The sequence below is a fragment of the Anabrus simplex genome, chromosome 1, assembly GCF_040414725.1.
Source record: "Anabrus simplex isolate iqAnaSimp1 chromosome 1, ASM4041472v1, whole genome shotgun sequence".
In the NCBI taxonomy this organism is placed as follows: Eukaryota; Metazoa; Arthropoda; class Insecta; order Orthoptera; family Tettigoniidae; genus Anabrus; species Anabrus simplex.
The window spans coordinates 894,254,629-894,268,063 of record NC_090265.1 but is presented as its reverse complement, the minus strand read 5'-3'; the positions used below and the strand labels follow the sequence as shown (position 1 = coordinate 894,268,063).

General features: G+C 39.5%; 1 protein-coding gene across 2 annotated transcripts in view; it reads right to left on the bottom strand.

Annotated features, from left to right (window-relative positions):
• LOC136874513 (uncharacterized) overlaps positions 1–13,435 on the bottom strand; it is a 382,224-nt gene that overhangs the window by 66,112 nt on the left and 302,677 nt on the right. For both annotated transcript variants that reach the window (XM_067148152.2, XM_067148159.2), the window contains one exon: positions 8,449–8,518. In XM_067148152.2, the coding sequence (XP_067004253.2) occupies positions 8,449–8,518 (70 nt within the window). The remainder of the gene's footprint in view (positions 1–8,448; positions 8,519–13,435) is intronic.

The window sequence follows — 13,435 nt, the reverse complement described above, 5'->3', positions numbered from 1 at the left end:
GGTATGTTACTAATATGGAAACCTTATTGTCTTCTGGCCTATGCAGTACATTTCTATACAGTACATAAAAAATGTACTCACATTTTTGTAACACAGTTCAATGTATCAGGTCTCGAAATCCCAGTTTAGCCCGTAGTTAAGAGATACAGAGATTTAGTACATTCACAAATTCTGTATCTGCGAGTGTCCGTAAACAATTTATTTCATAATTATTTCTGTTGGGAAATAATATATCCGGAAGGAGAGATTTTGAAATTTATTTCACCATTCGAAATATATCACTCCGGGTAACATAGGCTTTGTGTCATCCTAGAATATCACAGGGTTCCCACGAGAACCGTGATTTAAGCAAAAACTGGCAGCAATAATAAATCCCAAAATGTGATGTTTGCCTGTCTCTGTTTTTTCACGTAAAAGTTACTTGACTGGTAGTGCTCATATCTAGCAAGCCTATAGCGCATAGATACCGTTGGTTAACAAACAGGCTACTTGCTATTACGCTATCTTTTAAGTGGGCTATGTAGCGAAAGAAAATGTGACGCAAGTCAGAGGAAAACTTAAGCTTGGGACCCTTAAAATTTAGTACGATGACTAAACAGTTAGTCCTATTGAAAAATGGAGTGCACAAAGTGTACCTGAAATTAAATTATCTAGAAAGTTTTTTAAAAAATTATTCAATTGGCTTTACGTCGCACCGACACAGATAGGTCTTATGGCGACAATGGGATATGAAAAGACTAGGAGGGAGAAGGAAGCGGCCGTGACCTTAAGGCACATTCTCAGCATTTGCCTGATGTGAAAATTGGAAACCACGTAAAGTCATTATTAGGGCTGCCGACAGTGGGATTCGAACCCACTATCTCCCGGGTGCAAGCTCACAGCTGCGCGCCCCTAACCGCACGGCCAACTCTCCCGGTATATATGCATTTTCTTCGTAACACTAATAGTTTTCGAGAAAAAAAAGTTGTTGTTTTGGCGCATTGGCATTTGGCTCGGTTTCTTTCACGTAAAAACTACTTGACTGACCGTGCTCAAATATGGCAAGCATACTGTGTAACCGTCCAGGCTTCTCCAGCCCTACTAATTTAATATAATATTTTACGCGATATCATTTGATATCAAGTGTATCCGCCATCGGCAATTATTTGTAATAACATTTATTCAACGTCAATCATTTGTAATCAAGGCTTTTTGAATCATATTGTATATATGATAACATCGTTTTATTATTTAAATTATTATATTATGTAGGATAAGAATTCATTATGTTGTAAATGCGGTCAAGATGTTGAGACATAGTTGTTTTCATTTCATCTCATGTTTGTGTATACGGAGGGTTATTCTTGAAGCTTGGGATTTTGCGTGAGTCATTGGTTTATTTTATGACCAAGGCTAGTAAACAGCGACCCGTGCGCGAGGCTTGCAAGCTGGTCAGCTATATCATCGCCACGCCTTCTGGACTTGAGGAAGAAGGGAAGGGGAGTTGATACTTCGATCTATCGAATCAGATACTTCGTTGTATATGAGTTTTGAGATTGAGCTGTTACCAAGAGTGGGGGTGAGCCCGGATATATACAGATTCTCAACACGAGAACGGGCCCTTAAGACCGTACAACCTTACAACCTAACTACGTGAACTCCATCACTACTACTTCTACTGTGAACATCTACTTTGTACGACGTGATTTGATTTTTGATACAGTGTGTGGTCGCTCCGCGACAAAGTTACTTTTGTACAATGTGTTATCGCTTCGATACAGTACTCAGCTGCGGTAATGTTATCGGATCTGCGTGAGACGAAACAAGCTTATGGCTTGTGTTATTTTCAGTAAATATTATGGACGAAGAACTATGTTTAGTTCAAGTCTACGGAATTTTGGTACACGTCTGTACCGTATAAATAGTATAGCTCAGTTGGATTGAGATTTCTACTAATATGGAAAAATTCATATCTCTGAATTTTCTCCTCATACGATCAACGCTGATCAGTTATTACAAGTATAGGGCCAATGTCTAATTTAAAGACTAGGCAAGTAGGGAGTGTTAGTCCAGATAGCCCGTACCATATCAGAGAAGGAAGGAAGGATGTCCATGGAGCAAAGTCTACATCGAGAAGAAGAGAACGAGTAACCACGGAAACCAGATGACTTCAACGGATGCTGCAATTGGTGAGCTTCAATTAGATAAAGCAAGCAATAGTAAATTCAGTAAATTATAAATTCCTCCACGCTTTAAGGAAACTCTTCCGATTCATCTCATTTTTTTGTATAATAAATTCATTTGTATTTTATATTGCGTTAATTTTGTTTCTTAAGCGATACTTAATGGTGAATTATTTAGAATCCTACCCCTGTGATTTCAGTGTAAGTCTCTATGCTAGTAAATATAAATGTTGGTTTACAGTTTTATTTAAAACTGTAACCATGGCGCCCAAACATTACATAGAGAAATGGGGAACCATGGAAGGTTGATTGTTTCTATTTGCGTGGCAATTTGCGGGCAAGCCACAAATGGTTTATTTAATATTGATGTGTCCCAAGATAATAACTTTCATCTCCTCAAGTGTTTTGACGAGAGGGAACAGTTACAACTGTACAACTGAAACCTTTGGTTAAAATATAGGCTAGATAGTATATCTTAAGGGGGCCCTGCAGGGAAAAAAATGGGAAACAAGTCATAGGAAAATGCACGCCTGGGACTCTCAAAATTGAATGCCTGCCTAAATGGTTAGACCTATTAAATAATGAGTCAGCGAATGTACTTAAAATTCCATTTCCTAGAAAACAGTTTCTAAGCTTTCCCTACGTAATTCTTACAGTAGCCTTTTACGGGAAATGGTACTTTTTCTGTGTTTTACTACCACACTCTTAAGCGGGCCATGTAACGAAATAAACTGAAGCAAGTCAGAGAGAAACGTATGCTTGGGACACTTAAAAGTGAATAAGCTGCCTGTACGGTTAGTCCTATTAAACATTAGAGCAGAGCATGTGTACTTAAAATTCGATTTGCCAGATAAAAGTTTATATGAATTTTCTTCGTAACTCTTCATTTCCGAGATAAGAATGTTTCTGTTTTAGTGCATACTTTCGGGAGTTGGAGTGTGATGCCTTTACTTTGAACGAATAAAATAAGCTACAAAGTGGTGGAGACTGTACTATTTAATTTGATAACTGCTACATACATTCCTGTGTGATTCACGGTGCCCACTCACCTTCACGCCTTTTCTTTACTTTTCGCAGTCACCAAGTACAAACGACGTATGGCGACTTCCCCGTCGTGTTTCTGAGGTAACGCTAAGATGCAATGTACTCTCCTCTTAAACTACATGACGTTCGCAATTGTCTTAAGGTTTGAAATTGTCTGATAGAGGAGTTGTTTGGGTTGGACCAGATGATTTGTAAGACGAACGTAATGGTAACAGTCCTCTGCTCTAAAATTTTACGTAATTTATAATTTGTTGCTAAAATGTTATGTTCATTCGGTTTGGCCAGTTTGGCATCGATTAGATTTATTACTGATATCGCAAGCATTTATTACACTCAGGCTAGTTCGGTGTTTGTCAACATGGAAAGTTTAAAGGAGCGTTTTAGGCAACTTATACTCTTATCTATTTTCTACTTATTTATTTATTTATTTACTTATTTGTTCAGAATCAGGAACAGCATAACGCCGAATTATGTAAAGGTCCACAATAAATCTCTTAAGTACAATATTTACAACATTTGATCTAAAATGGGAAATAACCTACACAGACATTTATTAAAGAATACAAATATAAATAAAATAAACTGTACGAGCGTAATATAACTAAAACCCTATAGTTTACATCTATATAAATAAAATTGTAGGGGGTCCGCTGTCTGTAATTTATTTTGTTTTGCCAATTTTTCAGATATTTATCCGTTTTAGGTCAACTCAAGACCGAATCGGTGGTTTTTACGTTTCGTGTCTGTTTGTTTGTCTGTGTTTGTCTGTCTGTTTGTTCCACCATCACGTCGAAACGGCTAGATAGATCTCAACCAAACTTCATATTTAGAGTATACTCATACCGGGCAAGGTTTCGATATGCATATCATTTTAAAATCTTTGAATAGACGGGGGGTTTATAGGAAAACCAGAATGGTTTTCCTCCATTTTCTCTTATACTATTGATTTTCTGTAAACTTCGTTTACCGTACGTGAAACGTCTCATTATAAACAACTTTCGTTATGTTCATAATTTACCTTACTCTTCACATGACGGAGAAATTTACAATTTTCCGCTGGTATCATGCTCTGCATTGAGTGACCAACAGACCGACAACGAACCTACAGGTTACCATGGCAACGTCTCTGACTGCATGCCAGCAGGGAAGTAACGTATTGCCATTTTCCTCATCATGCTTTTAAATTCGTGGTTGTTTCTTAGGTAGAAGGCAAGAGAGGCGTCAATCGGCCTATCTGCGGGATATTGGCGGAATACCGTTTGATGTTATAACCGCCCTCGAATAGATTAAGTAATAACACCATTAGTCATCTTATTATTATTTGTTTACCTAGGAATCACTGGACCTAAATTTCTCCTCTGTTACCGCTTTATTATATACATAACTCACACTAGCATAATTTATTGAGGGGCATTTGTCTTTATTCGGCTGTCCTCAGTTATAATCCATTTTCTATTACTTTCAACTTTCTTAACTGTATTATTTTCTTCCTTAATTACGCCGTATGTACGCGAGTGCTACAAACTACTGGATGTATTTCCACCAAGACTCATATTTAGAATACACCTGTCCTTGATAGGTTTTAGGGCAAATATTGTTTCTAAATCCCTGAACTGACTGTGGGTTTATACGAAACCGAAACAGTGATTTTGCACTTCCAAAAAATATACACAACCAACGTTAATTTAAGTCTACCTGGCTTGGTAGAAATTAATTTCTAAACCTTTTTCCTCATGTGCATCATTTCGATACGAGGATTAATAAGGGAGATATCATTAACGGACCGTTTTTCTGTACAAGTCCCATCGGACTTAACTCACGAGCGGGTGCGTGTAAAGCGTATTCCTTACAACTTGAAAACTACTGAAGACATTCGAACCAAACTTTATATTTAGCATCCACCTGTCCAAAGGTAGGTTTTAAACGTAAATAACATTTCATGTTCCGGAATGGACTGGCGGTTTATAGGGAACCGAAATGGTGATTTTACTCGTCCACAATATACACAGAACAAGACCAACCTGACTGGAAATCGACCAAACGTGATGGAATTCCACCTCTAAACCTTTTCTTCATGTGCATTTTTTCGTCAGGAGGATTAATAAGGGAGATATCATGAATGGTCAGTTTTTCAGGCTAAGTCCAGCGGACATAGCCCAAAAGGTGTTTTACATGGAGCAGATTCCTTATCTATATAAATCAAATCGTAACGACTGTGTGCCTCTACACTGACTATTTTGGCGAAATTTTCGTACAGCTTTCCGTTTAAGGGGTAATAATGACCATCTGCATAATTTTTGGTTTAGTTTCCTGAAAGTCATAATTTTTACCCGCCTCGCCCAAAATCCAGATTGCGGCATAATCTGCCAGAAGGAAAAGAAGATAATTGAAATTTGACAAAATTATACGTTTTAGCCTGTAACGAACGGAAAACATCCAAGATCATTACATTTTTCACTTTTTATCCCCGAAGAATATCGAAATATGCAGGCAATTTTAATGATGGTGCAGACCTTCGGAAATTCCTATCACATAACAGATTGCACAATCTCCGTTCAATTTCGAATGATCTACAACCTTGCTCTTATGACTTTTTGCCGTATCTGTATCCCTTTTACGTTTGATTTTTCTCTATTAATTGATGTTAAGTCAATTTGGAATTTTCACATGCATAATTCATACTTTCGATTAGCCATATGTGAGCCAAATTCTATGTATGTAGCTGTCACATAATTATCCGAAAAGTAATGTAATGTGAGAATCTTACAAAAACGTTACCCTGTTCCACGTTTCTAACTCAATCTGACCCAAGAATAGATGACATATCATAGGACCAGCCATTTAGGCCACTAAATCCGGCGTGTCTTATGGTATAATCCTTTGTCGATATGACGTACGTTTAGTAGCAGTTAATCTGTAAATGAAGGTCTTCAATATTGTAAACACGCATATACTTTCGTATGTCGATCTATATATATTCACTGATGTCGATTTTTAGCGATCGAGATAGGGTGGGTCCGCTATTGTAATCAGTACTCCCCACACCGACTTTGACTGGCAGTATGAAAGGGTTCCTTCTCCAACTCCTGTGTAACTGTCATTAGTACGGATGGCCTACAATTGTAATGAATAGTTCACTTCTCGATTTGACTTCCAGAAGGCAAGTGAGCATGCAGTTTTGTTTAAAACTCCCCTACCCGATTGTGTTTGGCAGTAGGCAAGGGTGCCCGCCATTATAAAGAAATGTCCTCATCTAAAATGTGACTGCCATTAGGCATAGTGGCCTGCTATTTTGATGGAAACTCACCAACTTTGTGTGACTGGCAGTAAGCTGGCTGGAAGTAGGAAAATGGGCCTGGCATTATAATAACTGCACAACTCAATTTCGAGTGATAGTAGAGTAATTGCCTGGCATTCTAATAAAAACTCCTCAACTGTAATCTGTCTGGAAGTAGGAAAGGGGGGCTGCCATTTTAACGAAAACTCCCCAAATCGATTCTGTCAGCGTAGTAGGCAATGGGGCCTGCAATTATAATGTATACTTCCCAACTCGATTGTGAATGGTAGTAGGCAAGTGAGCCTGCCGTTATATCACAAATCCATAACAAACACTTTACATTGGAAACAATGTACGGGGACCTCCCCATGCTCTTTCTCGGATAACACTAAGAGACATGCAATTTTAAAACAATCTTATTTACTGCATGTACACTATTTACTTCGATATTTGAATACAATGTAGAATACCGTAGCGAAGCACGGGTACATTCGCTAGTATTTACATAAACAGACACAACGAAGGGAAAAATCACGAAAATACAGCAGGAGGGGCAGAGAATGGAAGATCAGAGGAAGAACCGGAGGGGGAAAATGAAGCTAAGTTATGTACGAAATATTATAGCAGAAGGATAGAAAAATAAGATATTTAGTTTCTATTGAGTGATAAAGTATAACGCATGGCTGGAATATACCATCGTAAGGGCAAAACCGCTGTCCAAAAACCAGGAGGATTTGTGCTGTTCTACAGCTATTGTTAACAGTAATTTACGACAAAATTATTATTACCATAAAATTTAAGACAAGTTTCATTGGTATGTCTGCTCCAGTCTAAACCATTACCTTACGAGTAAAATTAGTACCAGGTTTTTATTCCTGGCGGCAAAGGCTGCTGAGCATAGAGCTACCTCTCTATCCTACTTAGTGCCTAGGTTACAAAATAACGGATGTCTATCTTTCATAACCTTTACAGCCTTTACAGCCTATGAGTTCGGCTCCATGGCCTTTGGTCACAAGGATCCCGGGTTCGATTCCCGACAGGGTCGGGCATTTTAACCATATTGGTTAATTCCGGTGGCATGGGGGCTGGGTGAATGTGTCGTCTTCATTATTTCATCCTCATCACAACACGCTAGTCGCCTACGGGCGTCAAATCAAAAGACCTGCATCTGGCGAGCCGAACTCGTCCTCGGACACACTGGCACTAAAAGCCATACGCTATTTCATTTCAAAGCCTATACAGAAATGGCTTTGCTTTTAGTCGTCTTAGTATAAGTAACACACAACAGTTATATCACAAACTTCACACCTTTAACTACCAATTTCTGCCACATATTCTCAACTTAGCAAGTCAGTTTCTATTTTGCTTTCATAATTGTGTCTAAGGTCAAATTTCTGCGTAAATAATAAACACTGAAGCCTAGTTACTGAAGTAACCAGAACAATAATATTTCTTGCCTTTGTTAAGATCGGCTTTATGACAAAAAGAAGTAGGCCTACATGTAATTCGTCGGAGCGCAACACGAAGCATTCAAACAGCTGGTATTACAGACAGCCAAAGTAAATACCATGTCCTAAGTAGTGCTGTAGACTGCTTCGTATCTGGTAAATAAACCAAGAAACAAACAAACAAACCCCATGGCATTATAACTCTGACGGGCCTTGGCCTGCCAAGCAACCGCTGCTCAGCCCGAAGGCCTGCAGATTACGAGATTGACGCACGGTCAGTGCAACGAATCCTCCTGGCCGTTTTATCCTGGCTTTCTGGACCAGGTATCTGTTCCACGAGAATAAATTTAGAATGAGGCTACTCCCATCAGTCTGATGTTTCAGTCAAGCCGATAACTTCTAACAGTCGTTAATTTTTACAAGCTACGTCAATTATATATTTAATACATTCCTTAACGAAATGAATGACTAACATCCCGACAGCGATCGTGATATACTGTATATCATTAGCACCTACCGGTATGTGCAGAGTGTGCCAGGCGACTACGCAGCTCCGAGAGCGCCACCAACTTCAGCTCGGGGGAGACCTGAAACAAAGGAAACATTCAGGTTAGTGATAATATGCAAACGTGAAGAAATATGAGTATCATACAAAGGCTACTGAAAGTTATCTGTATCTGTCTAAAGATTTACGAAGGATGTAGGCCTTAAAAATGATTAAACTAATAACTGGACTATAATTTCTGAGATAGTCTTATGATAATCTCTTTATGGGAAATACAAGGTGATAACCATTCTCTATATAGTTCAAGAGACTAGGAACAGGTTTTTCCCCCTCGGCTGGTTTTTAAAGTCGCACTAACTCAGGTAGGTTTTTCAGCTACGACAGCATAGGGAAGGGAAGTGTTACGATTAGGGATGAAGCGGCTGTGGCCTAATTAAAGCACCTAGGTCTTAACATAAGGAAAGATCTTCATTGGGGTAATCACATAAATATGATTATAAATAAAGGGTACAGATCTCTGCACATGGTTATGAGGGTATTTAGGGGTTGTAGTAGGGATGTAAAGGAGAGGGCATGTAAGTCTCTGGTAAGACTTCAACTAGAGTATGGTTCCAGTGTAAAGAGTCGAGTTACAAAAATGTTGCAAGTTTGGGAGGGGAAGACTTGGGAGAAAGGAGACGGGTTGCTCGACTAAGTGGTGTATGTTCCGAGCTGTCAGTGGAGAGACAGCATGGAATGGCATCAATAGACGAATAAGTTTGAGTGCGTCTTTAAAAGTAGGAAAGATCACAATATGAAGTTAGAGTTGGAATTCAAGGGGACAAATCGGAGCAAATATTCGTTTATAGGAAGGGGAGTTAGGGATTGGAATAACATACCCAGGGAGATGTTCAATACATTTCCAATTTCTTTGCAATAATAATTTAAGAAAAGGCTAGGAAAACAACAGATAAGGAATCTGCCATCTGGGCGACTGCCCTAAATGCAGATCAGTAGTGATTGATTTGAAAGTACAGTCTGATGATTTTTCAAGACGACCTCAAAACTTAAATGAAGCAAACAATAATAATCCAGCAGCAACGCAATGTAGGGGCAAAAGAGTCAGACGAATAGAAAATTGAGAATGCAAGCCCTAGGTCCTAGAAATTCAATGGCCGAAGCTACGGCAAAGCATTTCGGGAACGCAATCAGAATTAAGAAATGTATCCATCGTGAAGTATCGATTATGTCTCCAGTTTCGTTAGACCATGAAAATTTCATTAAGCAAGATTGCTATCCATTTCGTTGAGAGGAGAATGGAATAAACACGTTCGCAAACACTCGAACCGCTTCACGAGTTCAGTTTCTTCTTTGCCTTTCAGTTGCACAGTGTTTCTTATGAACGACAGTAGGTTAGGAAAGCTTTCCCTTTCAGGACCACACTATCAAGCGCCAACTATCCATTATGTGCGCTAAAACGATTTCTCGCTGGTCCAGCTGAATACAGCGCTTTGTCGACGTGGTCCATCGCTCAGGAGATGATTGATAATTCTGTATTTTTCAGTTATTATTGTCTATGTTACTTTCGTAATTCGTATAAGTGAAAATAGGTTTCAATACATTCTACAGCGATAATCTAGTATTTTTCTATTCACACAGGCATTACTAGAGCAAGTTTCAGAATGATATATTAATGTAACTATAGCCTTAGGGAATTGCCAAACATATGAGGAAGAAAAGTAATATATGATCTCTACTTTTAAAACTCGCAAAGCACTTGTTTAACAAACTAAAATGCAAGGGGGGAAAAGAAAGAAAATGTAATGGCATAATCAATATTAGTAGCAGTTGTACAATTTCTGTTTTACTTGCCATTTCTATGGATTATTTTCTATTTTGGCAGGAGGCTGTTTCTTACGCGCAGCCAGTGCATAGTCTTTCGTACTGTTCTTAATTCTACTTCCTCCATAAGATATGTGTAAAGCATCAGGTATTATTCAGTATTATCAACCAATTATTTACCAGTTAATGTCCTCGTTCACCAAATGTCGCTTCGTTTTGATGTACGCAAGTACTGTAATGCAGCCCCGCGGTCTAGAGTCTGCCTCTTAACCGGAAGCCATGGATTTTATTCCCGGCCAGGTCAGGGAGTTTTGCCTGGATCTGAGTACTAGTTCGAGATCCACTCACTCTACAGGAGAAGAATAAACAAGCTATCTGACGGTGAGATCGCGCTCCAGTCTAGAAAGCCAAGAATAATGGCCGCTAGGATTCGTCAGACAGTTATACAGTACGTGCCACCTCGTAATCTGTAGGCTTTCGGGCTGAGCAGCAGTCGCTTGGTACGCCAAGATCCATCAGGACTGTAGCACCATGGCGTTCTTTCTTTCGTATTGTCCTTATACTGCCGAAGCGAGTACATTCTTTTAATGTCGTCAATAAAGCTGTCTCCGAAAACGGCAATTGTTTACTATAAAATTTGCACTTCTTGTACTATATCCTCATTGGATGTCGACTGTCATCAGGGCGATCTGGTTCTTGTTCTCAGCAACTCTGGAAAGAGTGGGGGGTACCGAGTCCATACCATTACCGTATATTCCGTAGCCAGGATATTCTCCTCCTTCCCCTTGTTTGTTCAGCCATACTGATGATAGGCCTACCATGGGGAAAATTGAGGTGATTTCCCGTTGCCTTCCCCAATGCCATTTTAGGCCATTCATCAGCCGCACTTAATATAGGAAACAGTCGCTGCTGTAGCCGCCTCTTTGAGAAACATACACTACGGCTGCTATCTGTTTCCAGATTGGATACAGATAACTTTTACTCAATTAACCCGAGCATTGGGCCTCTTCCGCCACCGACACCGCACCGTAGCCCTTCTTCTCCGCTGTAGGTATCGTTGAGGCATTCACTTGTAACCCTGAGCTGGGACCCATACCAGATGCTACACACCGGGTCAGTGTGCTCTGGGACTCGCATGGGCAGGGTCGCCACTCCCTGAGAAGAGTTGCCTCGTCACCAAAAGGATATACAAGGGAGGTGTCGACAGTGCTTATTGTTATAAGGGAAAGTATAACTTGATAATCATACCCTCGTAACTCTAATTAGAGTAGAAAGACAAATAGAACGTACGATGCGAAGAATGCTAGTTGCTTTACGTCGCACCGACACAGATAGGTCTTATGGCGACGATGGGACAGGAAAGGGCTAGGAGTGGGAAGGAAGCGGCCGTAGCCTTAGTTAAGGTACAGCCCCAGCATTGCCTGGTGTGAAAATGGGAAACCACGGAAAACCATCTTCAGGGCTGCCGACAGTGGGGTTCGAACCTACTATCTCCCGAATACTGGATACTGGCCGCGCTTAAGCGTCTGCAGCTATCGAGCTCGGTATGTGAAGAATGAAGGTATCTGTAAAAGATAGGAAAAGTCCACTAAAGAGTTGATCGGGAGCAAGGATTGAACAAAAGGGGTAGTATAGGAAAGATTGGAGCGAGGAATCTGGCACAAGTAAAAGCAATGCCAAGAAAGAAAAAAAAAAAAGCTCCCTAAGGCAGCGCATAATTGCCCTGAGTGGATATCTTGTCCATTGTTCACTGAAATAAAATACTGTACTGGAATTGTTCGAGCGTCCGTATTCCGAGATGAGTTCATGGGAATTACAAAGCTGAGATTTGTTTTCACAAAAGAGACCCTTTTACTGAATAGGTTGGGTTTCCTGGCATCATTTTCCATTTTTTTTAAATAAAAAGATGACCCGGAGGCAATAGTACAGACCTCAGCCCAGTACCAAATGATTACATATTTTGTGATCTTTCATTAAATATTTTGTGATCTTTCAACAGATATTGCAGAGCAATTTGTTTTACAAGTACAGGAATAGAAACAAACTTTCAAATAATAATAATAATAATAATAATAATAATAATAATAATAATAAATATAACTTTATGTGCCACTAATTTCACGGTTTTCGCAGACCCGCGAAGAGCCGGAATTTTCTCCCACAGAGTTCCTTTACGTGCCAGTAAATCTACCGACTCGAGACTGACGTTTTTGAGCACCTTCAAATATCACCGGACTGAGCCAGAAATGAATCTGCCAACGTGGGTTCAAGAAGACCAACGTTTTTACAGTGAGCCACTTATCCCGACTCAGGCAAATCTGTATATTAAAAATAATTATTTACCTAGGCCTAATAGAAATCACAGCACATTAGTTTCAAATTGATTTTCGGATTCGTTTTAATACTTGTAGATATATCAGAGCAATCTCTAGAATCTAGAAACCACAGCAAGAAACACTAATCCACATTGCTTACCAACAGCTTTAAATTAGTGGATATTAAATGTCAAAATGTAATTTCAGGATTCACACTACTTAAATGACACTCGATCCCGTTACTTTTGGATGTTCACACACAACTAGACTACGATTAGAGCTTCCAAAGATTTAAAAAAGTGTGACGAACAAAAGTGAACTCCTCACCAGCAGTGAAAGCAGTTACCGTTTTTTTGTGTACCCAGTAAGAAGACTAGCCGCCTGTTCCTTTCACAACTGTCCCCGAGAGACATGATATCTAGTACTCCTTCGCAGGCGGACGACGGGACGAAGAACACATTCCGTGTCTTGCTTTCAACCAACAGTTTAAGTACAGTTTTTATCATTCCTACTGGAAGCGTAAGAATAATGTTAATACCATCACTATGAAATGGATCCTGACAGCTACTGGTGATTACTCTCCGAGCTCAACATATGGTAAAGAGAAGGTCGGAATTCGCCCCAACCTCTCGAGAGGAATATCTTAAGGGCAACGGGCCTGATAAGATTATTTAATATATTTTTTGCTTCCCACTACGATTCCTTCCCACGTGCTCCGGCTAATATATACAGAAACAAAATTGCTAATGAAGTAAAGCAGATATGAACACCTCTTACGTTCCTGAAATAACCTAGTAATTTTCCACAGTTGAGAGATTAAAAACTTGTTTATTGTTCATCATATACTCCAAGATCCCATAGGA